This window comes from Brassica napus, chromosome A3 (genome assembly GCF_020379485.1).
Source record: "Brassica napus cultivar Da-Ae chromosome A3, Da-Ae, whole genome shotgun sequence".
NCBI classification, from domain to species: Eukaryota; Viridiplantae; Streptophyta; class Magnoliopsida; order Brassicales; family Brassicaceae; genus Brassica; species Brassica napus.
In genome coordinates this window covers 24,306,614-24,323,604 of record NC_063436.1, presented here as the reverse complement: position 1 = coordinate 24,323,604, position 16,991 = coordinate 24,306,614, and the positions used below count along the sequence as shown (strand labels likewise).

The 16,991-nt window shown below is 37.3% G+C and overlaps 1 protein-coding gene across 1 annotated transcript; it reads left to right on the top strand.

The window, feature by feature from the left end:
- The first annotated feature begins 3,621 nt into the window (after positions 1–3,621).
- LOC106419587 lies at positions 3,622–4,272 on the top strand. Its single transcript, XM_013860403.1, has one exon. The coding sequence runs from the start codon at positions 3,622–3,624 to the stop codon at positions 4,270–4,272; it is 651 nt and encodes a 216-aa protein (XP_013715857.1).
- The last annotated feature ends 12,719 nt before the right edge of the window (positions 4,273–16,991 follow it).

Genomic DNA, 16,991 nt, shown 5'->3' with positions numbered 1-16,991 from the left:
TGATATGAATATATTCCCGGCAAAAAAGTGGTAAAGAAAAATTTAGGAGCAAACACCAGCTTGGAGGTAGTGTTTGTAGGAGCTTGATGATGATTTCGCTCATCACAAGGCATAAAACAAGGATCATGGTAGAAATCTGAACCGAAATATTGTGGTAGAGCGATCTGTGATCCATCATCGACAGGTCCCTCAGCATCAGAATCATCTGTAGTAGCAGCTTGTGGTTTGCTGGATATTAATAATGGAACTTTCTGGCGTGTCTTTGCACCGTTATGAACGTACTATGAGGACATTAGTGGGAGTGGTGGTTTCATGGTATCAGGAGAATTTTACTGATCGTAGCTTCTCTTGCTAAGCTACCATAACCGTAATGATAACCACAACTCCTAAAGCTCGATGGAAGAGTGACTATTATTTTCTTCAAAAGTTGACGGCACATAATAAAATGGAAAGTTTTCTTCTTTAAAACAGTTAGAGAAGCAGAAGTCAGGAAAGACCAAGAAGTCTCAGAAGAGTCACCCAAACACAAGCGTTGGGAAACAAAAGGATCAATCTAAAGGGGCCAAGAACAAACAAACTAATCACGCCTCCTCACGGAGGCACTGATGCGATGATATCTATTTTTGCGTGGAATACCCGGGGCTTCAACAAAATGCGCAAACATACGGCTCTTCGTTCTTGGATTCAATCTGCTCATCCGTCCTTTGGTTGCCTCGTTGAAACTCGTGTTCAAGAGAGCAACAGTATTTCGATTCTTAACTCTGCTCTACCTAACTGGAATTTCATTACCAATTATGACCACCATCGTCTTGGCAAGATTTGGGTCTGCTGGGATACTACTGTATCAGTTATGCTCTTGTATAAGAGTGACCAATGTATCACAGTTGGGGTCACTTCGGATACAGGGGAACAATTTATCTGCTCTTGTGTGTACGCTTCGAACTTTGCATCGCAACGCCAGCGTCTTTGGGAGGAGTTAGCCAACATTAGAACGTATTACGCCTCTACTGGAGCTCCTTGGATTGTAATGGGCGACTTTAATGAAACCCTGGCTTCATCGGAGCACTCTCTAGGTACTATATCAAGCGCGTCTCAGAGGGGAATGCATGACTTCCAGTCGGCGGTAACAACGTGCAATCTCACTGATCTCGCTGCAACTGGTCCTACATTTACTTGGACTAACAAGAGGCCTGTGAACCCGATCGCAAAGAAGCTGGACCGTGTCCTAGTGAATGAAAACTGGCTAGATAAATATCCACATTCTTATACTAGTTTTGAGCCCTCAGGCGTCTCTGATCATGTTCGCTGCTGGATTCGACTGGAAACACCTCCGCCTGGGAACAAACGTCCGTTTAAGTTCTTTAACTTCCTAGCTGACCACCCGGACTTTATGGATTCAGTTTCTACGGTCTGGGAGTCTACTGAGGCCCTCTTCCATTCCACTTCTGCCCTGTACCGTTTTCACCGCAAGCTGAAGTTGTTGAAACCAATTCTGCGAAGACTCAATAAGAATAAATTTGGGAACATCCCCCAGCGCTCAAAGGAAGCTCTTGATGTATTGTGTGACAAGCAGAAGGCTGCTCTTCAACAACCATGTACTACTACGTTTGAGGAACTCGCTGTAGCCACAACCACTTGGAATCACTGGGCAGAGATTGAGGAGAGCTTTCTTCGTCAGAAATCTCGTATTACCTGGCTCAAGCATGGCGATCAAAACACCCTCTTCTTTTTCAGGATTGTTCAGAGCAGAACATCTTTTAACATGATCAGACAGCTCCTCTTACCCTCGGGGGAAACGATCACTGATATTCACATGATAAAAATGACGGCTGCTACTCACTTTGAGAATTTCCTGAAACAAGCCACAACTCCTGTCGACACCGTCCCTGGTCTTGTACTGTCAGAGCTCTTAGACTATCGATGCCCGGATCACACTGCTCAGCTGCTCACACATCCCATATCTGAGGCTGAAATCAGAAATGTGCTATTCTCGATGCCGTCCAACAAAGCGCCTGGTCCTGATGGTTTTCCGGCGGAGTTCTACCGAGCTTCATGGCCTATCATCAAAGATGATTTTGTTACGGCGGTTCAGTCTTTCTTCATGTATGGCCTCCTACCTAGGGGTGTCAATGCAACCATTCTCACACTTATACCAAAACATGACGATGCAAAACAGATCACAGACTATCGACCCATCAGCTGCTGTAATATCTTGTACAAAGTGATCTCGAAAGTCTTAGCAAACAGGCTAAAAGTTCTGCTTCCGGAACTAATAGAACCTAACCAATGTGCTTTCGTTAAGGGTCGGCTACTGCTTGAGAATGTCCTACTTGCGACGGAACTTGTGAAGGATTATCACAAGACCTCGATCATGGCAAGGAGTGTCCTCAAACTTGACATCTCAAAAGCTTTTGATTCGGTGCGATGGTCTTTTATCACTGATGCTCTTAGTGCCATGGGTATCCCTGACATGTTCGTTCAATGGATCCATACCTGCCTCTCCACTGCTACATTCTCTGTCGCAGTGAATGGTGAGCTTGAGGGTTTCTTTGGAAGTGAGCGGGGGCTGAGACAGGGATGTGCTCTCTCTCCCTACCTCTTTGTTATAGCAATCAACGTGCTGTCTCGTATGCTCAATAATGCAGCTCAATCAGGGAGTATCGGGTTCCACCCTTCTTGTAGTGAAGTAAATTTAACTCACTTAAGCTTTGCAGATGACCTAATGATTTTCACTGATGGTGCAGTTTCATCGCTTAGGGGCGTCTTTGATGTTCTCTCTGCGTTTGGGAGTCTCTCTGGTCTACTGATAAACCCAGCAAAATCATCCATCTTCATGGCAGGACGTATTAGCCAAGACTTCAAGGAGGAGGTTAACCGGCTTGGCATCCCTACTGAATCGCTTCCAGTGAGATACTTGGGACTTCCTCTCACCACCAAAACAATGACTAAAACAGATTACGAGCCGCTGGTTGATCAGATCCGTACTCGTCTCCTTTCTTGGTCCAGCCGTTCTCTCTCATATGCGGGTCGTCTCCAACTTATTAAGACCGTCATAGGTAGTATCACGAATTTCTGGTGCTCCGTATTTCGGCTCCCAGCGAGTTGTATGGAAACAATTGAAGGGTTGTGTGGTGCGTTTCTTTGGTCTGGAACCCCGAACACGCACACGAAGACAAAGGTTGCTTGGGAAGAGGTATGCAAGCCCAAGGAAGAGGGGGGCTTGGGTATCCGACGATTACGTGATACGTCTCGTGTATTTGCTCTAAGCTTGATATGGAGACTCCTTACGAACTCAGGATCGCTGTGGGTAGCATGGACAAAAGCTTACCTGTTGCGGTCGCATAGCTTCTGGGATGTTAGCGACAAATACGCAGGTTCGTGGATCTGGCGCAAACTACTGAAGTTACGGGACCAGGCAGCTACTTTCCTCCGCTCCGAGATCGGCAATGGCAACTCTACTCTGTTCTGGTTTGATAATTGGTCTACTGCAGGGCGCTTACTAAATATTACAGGTGACTCTGGTCTCAGGTCCTCGGTATACCTCGCTATGCAACGGTCTCAAGAGCAGCGTCTGCTGGTCAATGGAATTTTCGTCGATGTCGTGGTTGTCACCTACGGGCGATGATAGCCACCATCACTTTAATTCCAGCTCCGGTGGACACTGCAGGCGATGATCGGTATGTGTGGCGTCATGGGGAGGACGAGTACAAGCCGTGTTTCTCAAGTGTCAAAACATGGGAGCAGATTCGAATGCAGCATCCTACCGTAGCTTGGAGCAAGATTGTATGGTTCCCACAGGCCATCCCTCGGTTCTCTTTCATTACTTGGCTGGCACTCAAGGATAGATTGTCCACGGGAGCCAGAAGTAGGGCCTGGGGATGCATCCAGGCATGCCTTCTATGCGGAGAACCAGATGAAACTCGAGATCACTTGTTCTTTGCGTGTCCCTACTCTTTCACGGTCTGGATTGATCTGGTGGGGTACCTCCTAGGGTCTCATGTGAACCCTGACTGGTCTATCACCATCGCATCTCTTCTTTCTTCTCGTCGCAAGGAGATCAAGACCTGTCTCCTAAAACTTGCTTTCCAGACCACGATATACAGCTTGTGGAGGGAGAGGAATAGTCGTCGGCACCAAGGCCACCCACAGAGTGCTGCTCACATGGTTCGTATCATTGACAAGCTCATCAAGAATAGGATCTCTTCCCTGCGTCACCGGCGGCCATCTTTCTACAGTGATATGATGCAGTGTTGGATGGGACGCACCACGTAGCCAATTAAGCTCCAGTTTTAAAATTCTCTCTACTGATTGTGTTCATGTTTGAAAGCATAAACCTATGTTGCCTGTAACTTTTTTTTTCTTTGTTGATAATCAATTTAAAATTTCAGCAAAAAAAATAAAAATAAAAAAAATAAAATGGAAAGTATGATTTGTTTAGAAAACGAAAGCACAAACAAGAATGAAACTGATACACATTAACACAAGTAGAAGTTATAGAGGAGATAAGGACATAAATTAGAGATAAAGATAACTATAGATAATTACAATATAAATAGTTATCTTTATCTCTATAGACGTACCTTGATTTGAGTCGTCTTGGAGACAAGGTAACTGTGAACGTCATTAGAAAACGGAATCTAAAATCCGTTGTTATTCCTCCCCTCTTTACCATACCATATCACTGCACAAAAACAATCAAGAGAAAAAAAGGATTAGTATATCAAAAATTGTAACTCTATTTTACATGGAAATTCAAAGAAAATTGATGAACAAGAAAAGGGAAGAATCAAAACGGATATGTAACGCCCATGTATGCCTCCCCTCTCGTGTGCCAGATGCTCTTTCTAGGCATCTGGATCCACCCTATCTCGAAAGACTTGTTTAATAATCCTACGATGATTTCATAATTGATATCACAAATTACTTTTCAGCAAGTTATCCATCTTTTCACTATCCCAGTTTAAACACAATTCATCTTATAGCTCTTTATGGATATGTGACTGAAAAGATAAATGAATTTTGGTAACATATGTAGAATCAATGTATAACTCAAACAAGATCAATAAGAATTTGCTCTCTTATTAATATCTCAATGCCTTAGAAAATCCTCTCAAAACTAAAGCTCACAACTCACACTAGGATGCCACACCTCGACATCTCTATTTATATAAATCGCAAAGTCCTAATCCTCCTAAACATATGATATTTAGATAACTCCTAAATATCAAGGACTTATCTATTTCTTAATCCATATCTCGGTAAGAAATAGTTAACTTATTCCCTAAGTTATTCAAGCTTATCCAACAATCTCCCCCTTAAGCTTGATACATCTTCAACTCCTATGATCTCTCTCATTTCCTTGAACTTCAGCTTCCCTAACGCTTTGGTTAATATATCTGCTCTTTGCCTAACTCCGGCAATGTGATGTACTTCTATCAACTCACTATCAACACATTCACGAATGAAATGATAGCGACGATGAATGTGTTTACTGCGGCCGTGAAACACTGGGTTCTTGGTCAGCGCTATGGCCGATTTGTTATCAATCATGATCGGCACCTTCATACCTTCTGCTCCTGTTATTTCTCCCAAAAGATCCTTAAGCCAAATGGCTTGCTTAGCTGCATCAGTAGCTGCCATAAACTCAGCTTCGCAAGAGGACAGAGCCACTGTTTCTTGTTTATGTGAGCTCCATGTTATCGGACATTCAGCGTAGTAGAACACATGACCACTCGTACTTCTTCCGTCATCTTCATCAACATTGTGAGATGCATCACTGTATCCTACGATTCCTTCATTGCTTGAACATTTAAAATTGAGACCATACGTCAATGTTCCTTGCAGATAACGCAACACAACCTTCAATGCAGCTTCATGAGATATCTTAGACGATTGCATATACCTGCTCAAAACTCCAACAACATAAGAAAGATCTGGTCGCGTGTGTAGCAAGTACCTGAGGCAACCTATGTTCCGCCTGTATTCCTTCTCGTTCACACTCTGTTCTTCTACTGACTTAGACAAACTCAAGCCTGGATCCATCGGCACATGTACTGAATTGCAGTCTTTCATCCCAGACTCAGATAGTATCTTCATGGCATACCTCTCCTGTCTCATAGTAATTCCATCTTGACGTTGATCCACCTCAATACCTAGATAGAACGTGAGTTTACCAAGATCGCTCATCTCAAAGTTCTCTGCCATTCCATTTTTGAACTCGTTTATGAGCTCCAGACTTGTACCAGTTATCAGTAAATCGTCCACATAGACGGCTACTAGAAGGGCGTGTTCTTTCTCCATCTTCTGGTAAAGTGCAGGCTCTTTAGAACACTTCAAGAAGCCTAAACTCCCAAGCACACTATTAAGTTTCTCATTCCACGCACGCGGTGCTTGTCGTAAGCCATAGAGCGCCTTTCTCAACTTGTATACCTTGCCTTCTTGTCCCTTAAGCTCATAACCTTGTGGTTGACTGACAAATACCTCCTCCTTTAAGTCACCATGAAGAAACGCCGTTTTCACGTCTAAATGTTGAATCTGCCAACCTCTTGAAGCCGCCAATGCTACTAGAAACCTCACTGTTTCAATGCGAGCTACCGGAGCAAAGACTTCGTCGAAGTCAATCCCATGCCTCTGTATGTAACCTTTCGCCACTAGTCTAGCTTTGTATTTGTTAATACTACCATCTGAGTTTCTCTTAACCTTGAACACCCATTTTAAGCCAATAGCTTTTGCTCCAATGGGAAGATCAACAAGCTCCCAAGTTTTGTTCTTAATAATCGAAGCAATCTCATCATCACACGCATCACACCATACCTTCTTACCCTTTGCGTCATTGTAGTCCCAAGGTTCATCATTCATAGTAAGAAGAAGACGCTCACCATCAAGCTCAGCTAGGAGTATATAATCGTCTAGGTAGGCTGGTCTTCTTCTGTCTCTTGTGGACCTTCTAAGTGCAGATTCTCCATCTTCATCCTCATCTTGATCCTCATCTGCTTCAAGATTCGGAGTTTCTGCACTTTGATCACTTACAACAATAGCATTGCTGCTGTCTGTCCCTTCTATCTCGACTTCTTTTATTCCTCTGTTTCCAAACATATCATGAATAATATTGAAGCTGCCTCCAGTCTCTTCTGAGCTGTGTTTCCAGTTCCACATCTTGGTTTCGTCAAAGACTACGTCTCTGCTTACTATTATCCTTCGAGTGCTAGGATCGTATAACCTATAGGCTTTTGAGCCTGGTTCTGTCCCGAGGTGAACAAGCATACGAGAGCGATTGTCAAGCTTCTTGAGGTATGGACCTTCAACTTTAGCGTAGCATATGCACCCAAATATTCTTAAGTGATTAACTGTTGGTTTTTTTTCCTTTAGCGCTTCATATGGAGTTTTAGACTCAAGTACTCGTGTTGCTCCTCGGTTGATAAGGTAGGTACTATGCCGCACAGCCTCACCCCAAAGATAATTAGGACATTCCATCGCCTTTAGTATGCTTCTAGTCATTCCCATTAGAGTCCTGTTGCGTCGCTCCACCACTCCGTTTTGTTGTGGAGAGTAAGGAGCTGTTAGATGCCTTACAATACCTGCGGTCTCACAGTATAGATTAAATTCACTCGAGATGAACTCTCCTCCATGATCAGTCCTAAACGTCTTGATAGTGGTTCCTGTTTCCTTCTCTACCACTGCTTTAAAAATCTTGAATTTCTCAAACGCTTCTCCTTTCTCCTTTAGAAGGATCGACCACATGTAACGAGAACAGTCGTCTATAAGCACGAAAATATACCTCTTAGCAGACGGGGTTTGAGGTGATATGGGACCACATAGGTCCCCATGAACCAAGTCTAGTATCTTCTCAGCTCGATAAGCGCTTGCTTGTGGAAATGGAAGCCTTGCTTGTTTCCCAAGCATACATGATGTACAAGTATCCTTTTCTACCTCAACGTTAGGTATCCCGTAAACTAAGTCCTTCTTGATCATCTTCTTCATAGCTTCCTTTCCTATGTGACCAAGGCGTGCATGCCATCGAGTAGATTCAGTCAAAACCGTAGCCTGCAGACACACCGGATCAATAATATTTATAAGAACTTTATAAAATCGATTTCTAGACCTCTTTGCTTTAGCTATGAGCTTTCCATCTTTATCACACAATGTAAGGTAATCCTTCCTCATCTTTACTTCACAGCCGGATTCTGTGGCTTGGCCTAGACTGATTATATTGCTCCTCAGGTCCGGTATGTAGTAGACGTCTGCTAGTACCTTCTTTGTTCCATCCTTGCTACAGAACAGGATTGATCCTTTTCCCTTTATATCTATACGAGAGTCGTCTCCAAATCGCACCTTTCCTGTGATTGATTCATTCATGGTCTTGAAGTAACTCCTGTTTCCGGTCATGTGGTTACTTGCGCCGTTGTCTAAGTACCAAACATTATCAGAATCGCTCTCGAGATCTCTTGGTTTGACATTCTTTTCATTCAAGTAAACGACTTCGTGTACCATTAGCTCTTCTGCCTCTGTTGTATCAGTCTCCTTCTCTTTAATCTCTGTTGCTTCTTGTAATTTCAACAAACGATCAGGACATGTAGACGCATAATGCCCGGTCTTATCACAGCGGAAACACGTAATCTTGGATAGGTCGATGTCGCTGTAGTATCGATCATTGTGACGTCCATTATATCCTCCATTGTATCGACCTCTTCCTCTACCTCTGTTGTAGTACCTTCCTCCACGTCCACGACCACGATAAGAACCATTTGAGTCTTGGTTCGTAGAAAGAGCATCTGAGTTTGCGTACATAAGTTTTTGATTGTCTGGTGCTTCTTCTTCTTCCATAGACACACGTTCTTCAAACGTCTTAATACGTCCGATAATCTCCTCAAAGCTTGTAGTCTTGAGGTCAAGAACCTGTTCCAAAGAGGCTACGATGTGTATGTATTTTCTCCGGGGAAGACTTGAAAGAAATTTCTTTACTAATTTTGTTTCTTCAACGGTTTCTCCAAGAGCGGCTGATTTAGACGAGATTTCTGCTATCCTTCCCACAAAATCATCTATTTTCTCATCATCTTTCATTCTTAACCTATCGAACTCTGACATGAGAGTTTGAAGTCGAGCTTCGCGAACTCTTTCTGCCCCCATGTGTCTTGATTTCACTGCTTCCCAAATCTTCTTTGCGGTGTCTAAGTCTCCCACCTGTAATATAAGCGTTTCGGGTATGGATTGGAAGAGCACTGCTATCGCCACGTTGTTCTTCTCAGAGTCATCAGACTCTGTTTCAATAACATCCCAAACTTTATGTAATTTAAGGAAGACCTTGATCCTGATTGCCCATACAGTGTAGTTTGTCGAATTTAGCATAGGACATTTAAAGGAGGAAGGTCCGCCATCTTTAAGCTTCGTTGAAGCTGGTATTATGTCTCCCATTGTTAGTGATCGAACTCTGGTTAAGCTCTGATACCACGTGTAGAATCAATGTATAACTCAAACAAGATCAATAAGAATTTGCTCTCTTATTAATATCTCAATGCCTTAGAAAATCCTCTCAAAACTAAAGCTCACAACTCACACTAGGATGCCACACCTCGACATCTCTATTTATATAAATCGCAAAGTCCTAATCCTCCTAAACATATGATATTTAGATAACTCCTAAATATCAAGGACTTATCTATTTCTTAATCCATATCTCGGTAAGAAATAGTTAACTTATTCCCTAAGTTATTCAAGCTTATCCAACAACATATGTAGCTAAATTAATTTTTGACATCACTATATACCATAAAACATAATGTTATTGATTTGAAGGGTTCAAATAGAATCCATACCGTTTCGCAGACCTAGTGTTGAATCTTGGGAATCAAGATGACATAGAACACCTTTGTATAGCTAGTAACCAGGTTGGTGAAGCTTCCTATGTACAGTTCTGGATGTTGATATTGGGGAGGAGGTAATTAATGATGATGGACAAGTCAAGGGATACTGCAAATTCTCAGTCTTCGTCATTCTAATGAAACTCAAAGAGGAACTAGTCTGACTATTAAAGTTTCTTGCTCTAGCTCTCTTGTTGGAATATTGCTTTTGTTGTAAGCTGGTTGATATTTATAGGAATTTGGAAAGACAAAACCTTGGTTTTAAAAACAAAGGGAAAGACAACCCGTGTGGCTAGCGTTGGGCATTCGGATTTTTGGTTCGGATCGGTTTGGTTTATTCGGTTTTTTGGTTATTCGGGTTGAAATGTTTAGGAACCATCGGATTGGTTCGGTTCGGGTTAGATTTCTATTTTTTTTATAAAACCTGAAGTGGAACTGTATTACAAATAATTCGGGTTTGGTTAGGGTTTAAAGTCCAAAAAACTGATTAATCCTAAAAACCCGAGTTAAACCCGGAAAAAACCAAAAAAATATTCAGGTTATTCGGGTTATTCGGATTTGTTAAGATATTTTTTATTTATAAATTTTATTTTATATGTATTAAAATAATTTTTTTTCAATATATTCAAAATATTCGGATACCCGTTCGGTCTAAGTTCGGTTTCGGTTTTTCGGATTTAAAAATATAAGAACCATTCGGGTTTTTGTAATTTTTTATCCGGTTTTGGTCTCGGATTTTTTGGGTTCGGTTTCCGTTTGGTTTTAGGGTTTCGGATAATAGGCCCAGGATTACGTGTGGCGTTGGCGGTAGCTTCATATTTGGGCCTCAGTGAGCCGTAAATAAGTGCTCATGTATGACGAAGACTGAGAATGAATAATGAACATTATGATCATATTTGGGCCTCAGTGAGCCGTAAATAAGTGCTCATGTATGACGAAGACTGAGAATGAATAATGAACATTATGAATGGATAGGTAACGAAATTGGTAATCGTATGGGCAATAGGTAACGTAATGGGCCTCAATGCACGACTCTTGCTTCATGTGTAAACCGCCGAGAAGCTAGATTAAACCAGTTTTTGTTTGTGTCTCTGATTAAATGGTTCTGTGGTTGACAAAAAAAAAAAAATGGTTCTGTGGTTCAGTTAAAATGAGTGGTACTTTGGTTTGCTTTAATTTGAAATACTTTCTATTGTTAGAAAAGATGTTGAGAAAATTCATAAGTTGTTACATAAACAAACATATTTTTTTATGAAACTACATAAACAAAAATATTGTGACTTTGTTATTCAACAATAATATTTGTTTATTCAACAATAATATTTGTTGAACGTTGATCATCTTGTGACTTTACACATGTTTTTTGAAAATGATCAAATATTCGTAATAAACAAAATGAAACTGTTGGTGTACCAGTAGACATTCATAATGGATGACTCGGACTCGAGTCACTCAACAAACAACGCATTGTGATTGTGTACTTTCTACCGACGATATGATTCCATTACACTTCACATCTAAATTGTTTGTTTTATCAACTATTTAATGTCAGAAAGATCATTTTATTTGCGGTATGTAATTAATCTGGCCTATGACTTATGACATAATGAAACCAGAAATCATAAATTAGACTGAGAAACGAAATTTCGTTGTTCAATCTAATTACTTAAATTTAGGTATTGGTTTTTCTTTGTTAGAATACCAAAGAAAATATAGCAGTTAACGTTTAAATAGTTTTCGGTATATACTGATCAAGAAAAATTGTTTAAACTACCACATTCTTTTTAACACTAAACTACCATATTTATAATACTATTTTTCAAGTTTATATTAATCACATTTACCCCCCCCCCCCCCCTCACTTTTAAAGAGGTAAATAGATAGGGTTAACTAATCAAGACTTAGGTTTAGAGTTATGGGGTGTGCTTTATGATTTTAAAAAATATATAAATAAATGCCCAAAAAATTTAAAATTATTTTAAAAATAGTTTCTAAAAGAAATTTCTTATTTCAAAAAGAAAATTTGCAAAAATTTACCAAAATTTCAAATTTGATAATGTATAATATAAAACTATAAAAATATTTTTTTATTTAAATAATTTTTTATATTTATATCTATAAATCAGTCATAAAATTTTTTTGCCTCTTTAATGAAGAATGCATTTGTGAAAATGTTCGAAAGTAAACATGAATTGTGGTAACTAAAGGAATGAATTAGGTTTATTCAATAAATAGAAGAATTAATTTATCTTTTCATTATTCTATTTTTTATTTTAAAATAGAATATGATTGGAGTAGAATCTAACTCTATTATAGAGTTATTCTATTTAAAAAGATATAGAGCAGAACATTTGAGAATGATCTAAGTCTTTCTGTCAATCGAACGGCCATAGAACTAATTAGCCTATATGTTTCTCGTAAATAATTATTTAGTTTCTTATACTGTAGTATATATTTGATCTAAGATTATGGCTTGCAGCCAAAAGTCAACTAATATACAAACACTCTATGCCAGACTGTTTATTCTTCGTAATTAATTAAACGAGCACATATATTTATCCTGCAACAATCCACGTAATGGAGTTGATAGATAGTACACGTACTTAACTTACAAATATATAACTAATATGTTCACAAGTCAAATAGATATTTCTACGTATAAGAGCTATAGTTCTAAGTTATTTATTTGTGGTCAAAGCAAATAGCCTGCTTCTTCATGAATCATTACTTGCATAAGTACAGCTGAATACGACATATTTTTAAAAAAAATTATTTACATTATGATTACTTGTGACTACATCATTATTCTATATGCGATATGTTGACAAATCGTCGATTGGCCGATTTGGTACGGATACGTAAAAATATTCGATTGGTACCAAATAAATGAAAGTAGGGCTGTGAAAGAATATGATTACGTAGAAAATATCGGTATGCGATATCCTATAAATGTTTTTAATTAGTTCTTGTATTTTTTTTTTTTTGGGTTTGTATATGCTTAGTAAAGTTTTTTACTATCTACAAAATGTATACTAAAGGTCAATATTCTTGTAAACACTGTGAAGAGTGGAGTTTTGGTTGATATAATTCGCAATGGTTAATAAAATACGTGACACCCATGAGAAGATTACAGTTCACAGTCAGATCAAGAGTGAATCCAGGATGCTATTGTTTGATGAAAGAAGTGGAATAACGAGAAGATTATATGGAGGTTGGAAAAAATCTAAACAAGTGTTCAAAAAGATCGATAGTCACAATGCTCACAAGAAAGAAATGCCCAAACTTATGTTGAAATCTAATCCCCTTGCGGCTTGCGATATGACTGGGGTTTTATAAGCTTAAGCTCATTTATGGTTTATTGTCGGAGTTGGGTTGAAACGTACCAGCGGTATATATGTGATGTATTCGTACTTCCACATTAAAAGGCATTTAGATCGATGCATATTCTCATATGTGGTTTACGGTGTATTTGTGCAGATAAAATAGACATATAGTTAAACTATGGTCTTAAATTTATCATATTAGATATCGTTTGGCCGTAGTTTTGATTTTGAATTCTATATGCGAAATGGTTGTAGATGTTTTCACCCATACCTAGCTGTACATTTTTACTATGTAGTTAAAAACTCATGGGAACCTAGTAGTTTCAGAAAATTATATATGTTAACATAAAGTAATTTGAGATATAAGATAATGCAATATCACTACACGGTTTTACATATGAATTTTTTCCCCATGTATATACTTACGAACTTGTAAAAACAAGATAATGCAATATCACTACACGGACCGACATTTTCGGGACCATTGATCATGAAATATCTATATTATTCTAAATTTAGAATATGAACGTGAAAATCATGAAGCTTGGTACATTTAAAGGACGACAATATGACGTAAATAATACAAAGTCCCCAAAACAAGTAAACATTGTTTTGGTCTATAGTATAACTTTTTTTTAGAAATATAAACTTGTTTTGTTTTTCTTTTCCATAGTAATCTGTAATCATCCGTTTTTTTTCCTGTAATCTCACACATCATTTTGTGAAAACATCAAATTTACACCTGGTTGTCATGGAACTTTTCAGTGAGAAAGGACGCACAGGATTTCTGTTTGGATTTTCTATTCGAAGACAATCTTACAGAATTGTTTTTTTCTATATATCATAGTGTACTGTTGGTTCACTTGTCCATTGCTCATTTGCCCGCCCATATTGATGCTACTTTTTTGTCAACACTCATAAGATACTATTTAGTACTATCTGCTATAAGTTATATCAGAATATAAATACACAAGTAATTGAAATAACACGATAATAAGACAGATAGTGACTAGAAATTGATAGCCCGTTTGATATTTTTTCCCCGAGGAATCAATTACAGCTGTGCATCAATATCTTCAATCATGATATAAGTATATAAAGTTATATAAAGCGACGATGACCACATAATTCATAGGTGAATGATGGTCAAAGTCGTCCGTCAATCTAACAAATGTCTATAAACATTGTGGCAATTCCAACGACTCCAAACTCATTCATTGATCTGGTACTTACTTGAGTCTGCAAACAAACTATGTTGTGGTGTAAAATTATATTTGGAAGTTTGGAACAACATAATTTATTTAAGTATCCTCATTCATTTTTACAGGATATTTGGAACGAAATAAATATCCTCAAAATTTACATAAGATAGTACTACTATATATAGTATGTATTATAGTGAGATGGTGCAATGACGAGTTAAATTCTTAAATAAACATACATAATCTCAGACATAATCTCAGAAAAACGTATATATTACAAAAGCAACTATCAATGTGCACTTTATTTCTTTTGTTAGGACATTGTAAAATTAATCTTTCAATACTAATAATTTTTTTTTAATTCGATGAAAAGTAAATATCATGTAGCTCATTGCCAGAAAGCAATTAGGAGCTCTTATTTAGATCAGAGGACGTTCATCCCAGGTGCTTTAGCAACTCGAAAAGGAGAGGTATTTTTTACTTGAGCACTTGTCTAGAGAGGAACGAAAGTATTTCTATAAGAAGATGGCGTAAGCATGATTCTTGCGCGGAGCCATATGTATAGCTTATAATATTTTTGGGTCATATCAAAACACAAGTTTTTTTTCTAATTTAAATTTTATAACATCAACTTAAGAACGGGAAGAATAATTTTGATTACAAGACTGGCTCGAACAAAATTACTCAAATCTGAAGCGCGTTCCACTAAATAGATTCTTACATCGTTGAGTATCGAGCACCGTTCTCAACCTTTGATGAAGAATGTGAGGAGGAGAGATTCGCCTCATTTCCTCGGTTTCCGGGGTCTCTTCACGTCGTCTCCAATGTAGCTAGTTACCGATGAACTTACTAGTCTTGCAATCTTAATTATCTCTGAAGCACACAACAAAATAGCGGATACGAGACAGACCGAAGCTTAGAAGAAGACCCAATCGCGGGTAGTAAAATTACCGCTACAACGCCAAGGCCGCATAAGGACAGAAAAGACCACACGATCTCCAGTGCCTAATACGAGAGCAGAAAAACGCATGTTATGTTTGATATATGGCTTCTTTGTTAATTTCATCCAATTTTTGTAGTACAAGTATTTTCTGTCATTTTCAAAAGATTATTGTGTAATGCACGAAAAGATCAACAAACTGTAAAATATTGATTTTGGGATATCATTAAGAGCATTTCCAAAAAGGAACTCTATTTTGAAGTTTCCAAACTTTATATTTGAAGTTTAAACGTGTTCTTCTCCAAAAGCAAAACTTCAAACTTAACTTTAAAACTATTTGTATTTTATAATATGGTCTTTATATTTGACATAACTAATTTGAATTCATAAAACTTTTGTAAATAACTAGCACATATATAAACAAATTATAACAATATTAATTAATAACATATTATATTATAATATAAAATTTTAAACAAACTAACTTAATTAATATTAAACTTCAAGCAAAATATCATATTATTCCATAAAGTGATTTTCATAATGCATATATGATCTACTAATGCATTTAGAAGTAAAAATGGCTCTTCTCATTTTTAATTTGTAGATTAGAGATAAAAAAAATTATTGAAATCGGGTGATATTAATACTTGTAAATACATTAGATCAGAACAAGAAAATAAAAAAGAAACATAAAATATATATATGCTAAAAGACTAACTTTTATTGATGATATTAATACTCATGAATATATTCAATATGAACAAGAAATAATTGTACAAAAAGACATCATCCACAACAACCATCTTCAGTTACACAAAAAAAAATTAGATGATATTTGAAAATTTTGAAGGTTTCGGATCAAACTTACATTACTATTAGTGGTGTTGTAATATTTTGTATAATAGTTATATCTTCATGTAATTTTTTAAAAGTTTTTTTGTTAAGTTTCTTTTGTATATTTTTGTTGTCTAATCTAGTTTTAAATTTTCTTTTAAAATTTTATTTAATTTTATGTGTAAAACTTAGATTTTGTAAACAAAACTTAAAATATTTATGAGATATAATTTTTATAAGTATTAAAACAATAAACAAAAAAATTATTTATGAATCATAAATGTTATGTGTAATTGTAAGGACCAAAATACAAATAAAAATATGAAACTTTAAATTTGAAATTTTGAGTAGTGAAACTTTGAATATAGAGTTTCACTTCTCAAAACTTCAAATTTGAAGTTTTGAAATTCCTTTTTAGAGAGCAAAAAACTTTATATTTAAAATTATAGAGTGTATTTTTGAGATGCTCTAAGACCATCTCCAAGGGAGACTCTATTTTTTCCTCTATAATTTACACTAAAATAGAATAACTCTATTATAGTGTAACTTTTGCTCCAATAGTATTACTCTATAATAGAGTAACTCTATTATAGAGTGAATAGAGAGATGTCACTTTTCTACTCCAAATATAGAATAAAATATGACATTTCTCTATATTTCACTCTATAATAGACTTATAGAGTAACACCATTGGAGCAAAATACACTATAATAAAATTACTCTATTTTAATATAAATTATAGAAAAAAAATAGAGTCTCTTTGGAGATGCTCTAACACGTACACATATAGGTGTATACTATAAAACGAAATAAAAAACTTGGAAAGTCCAAG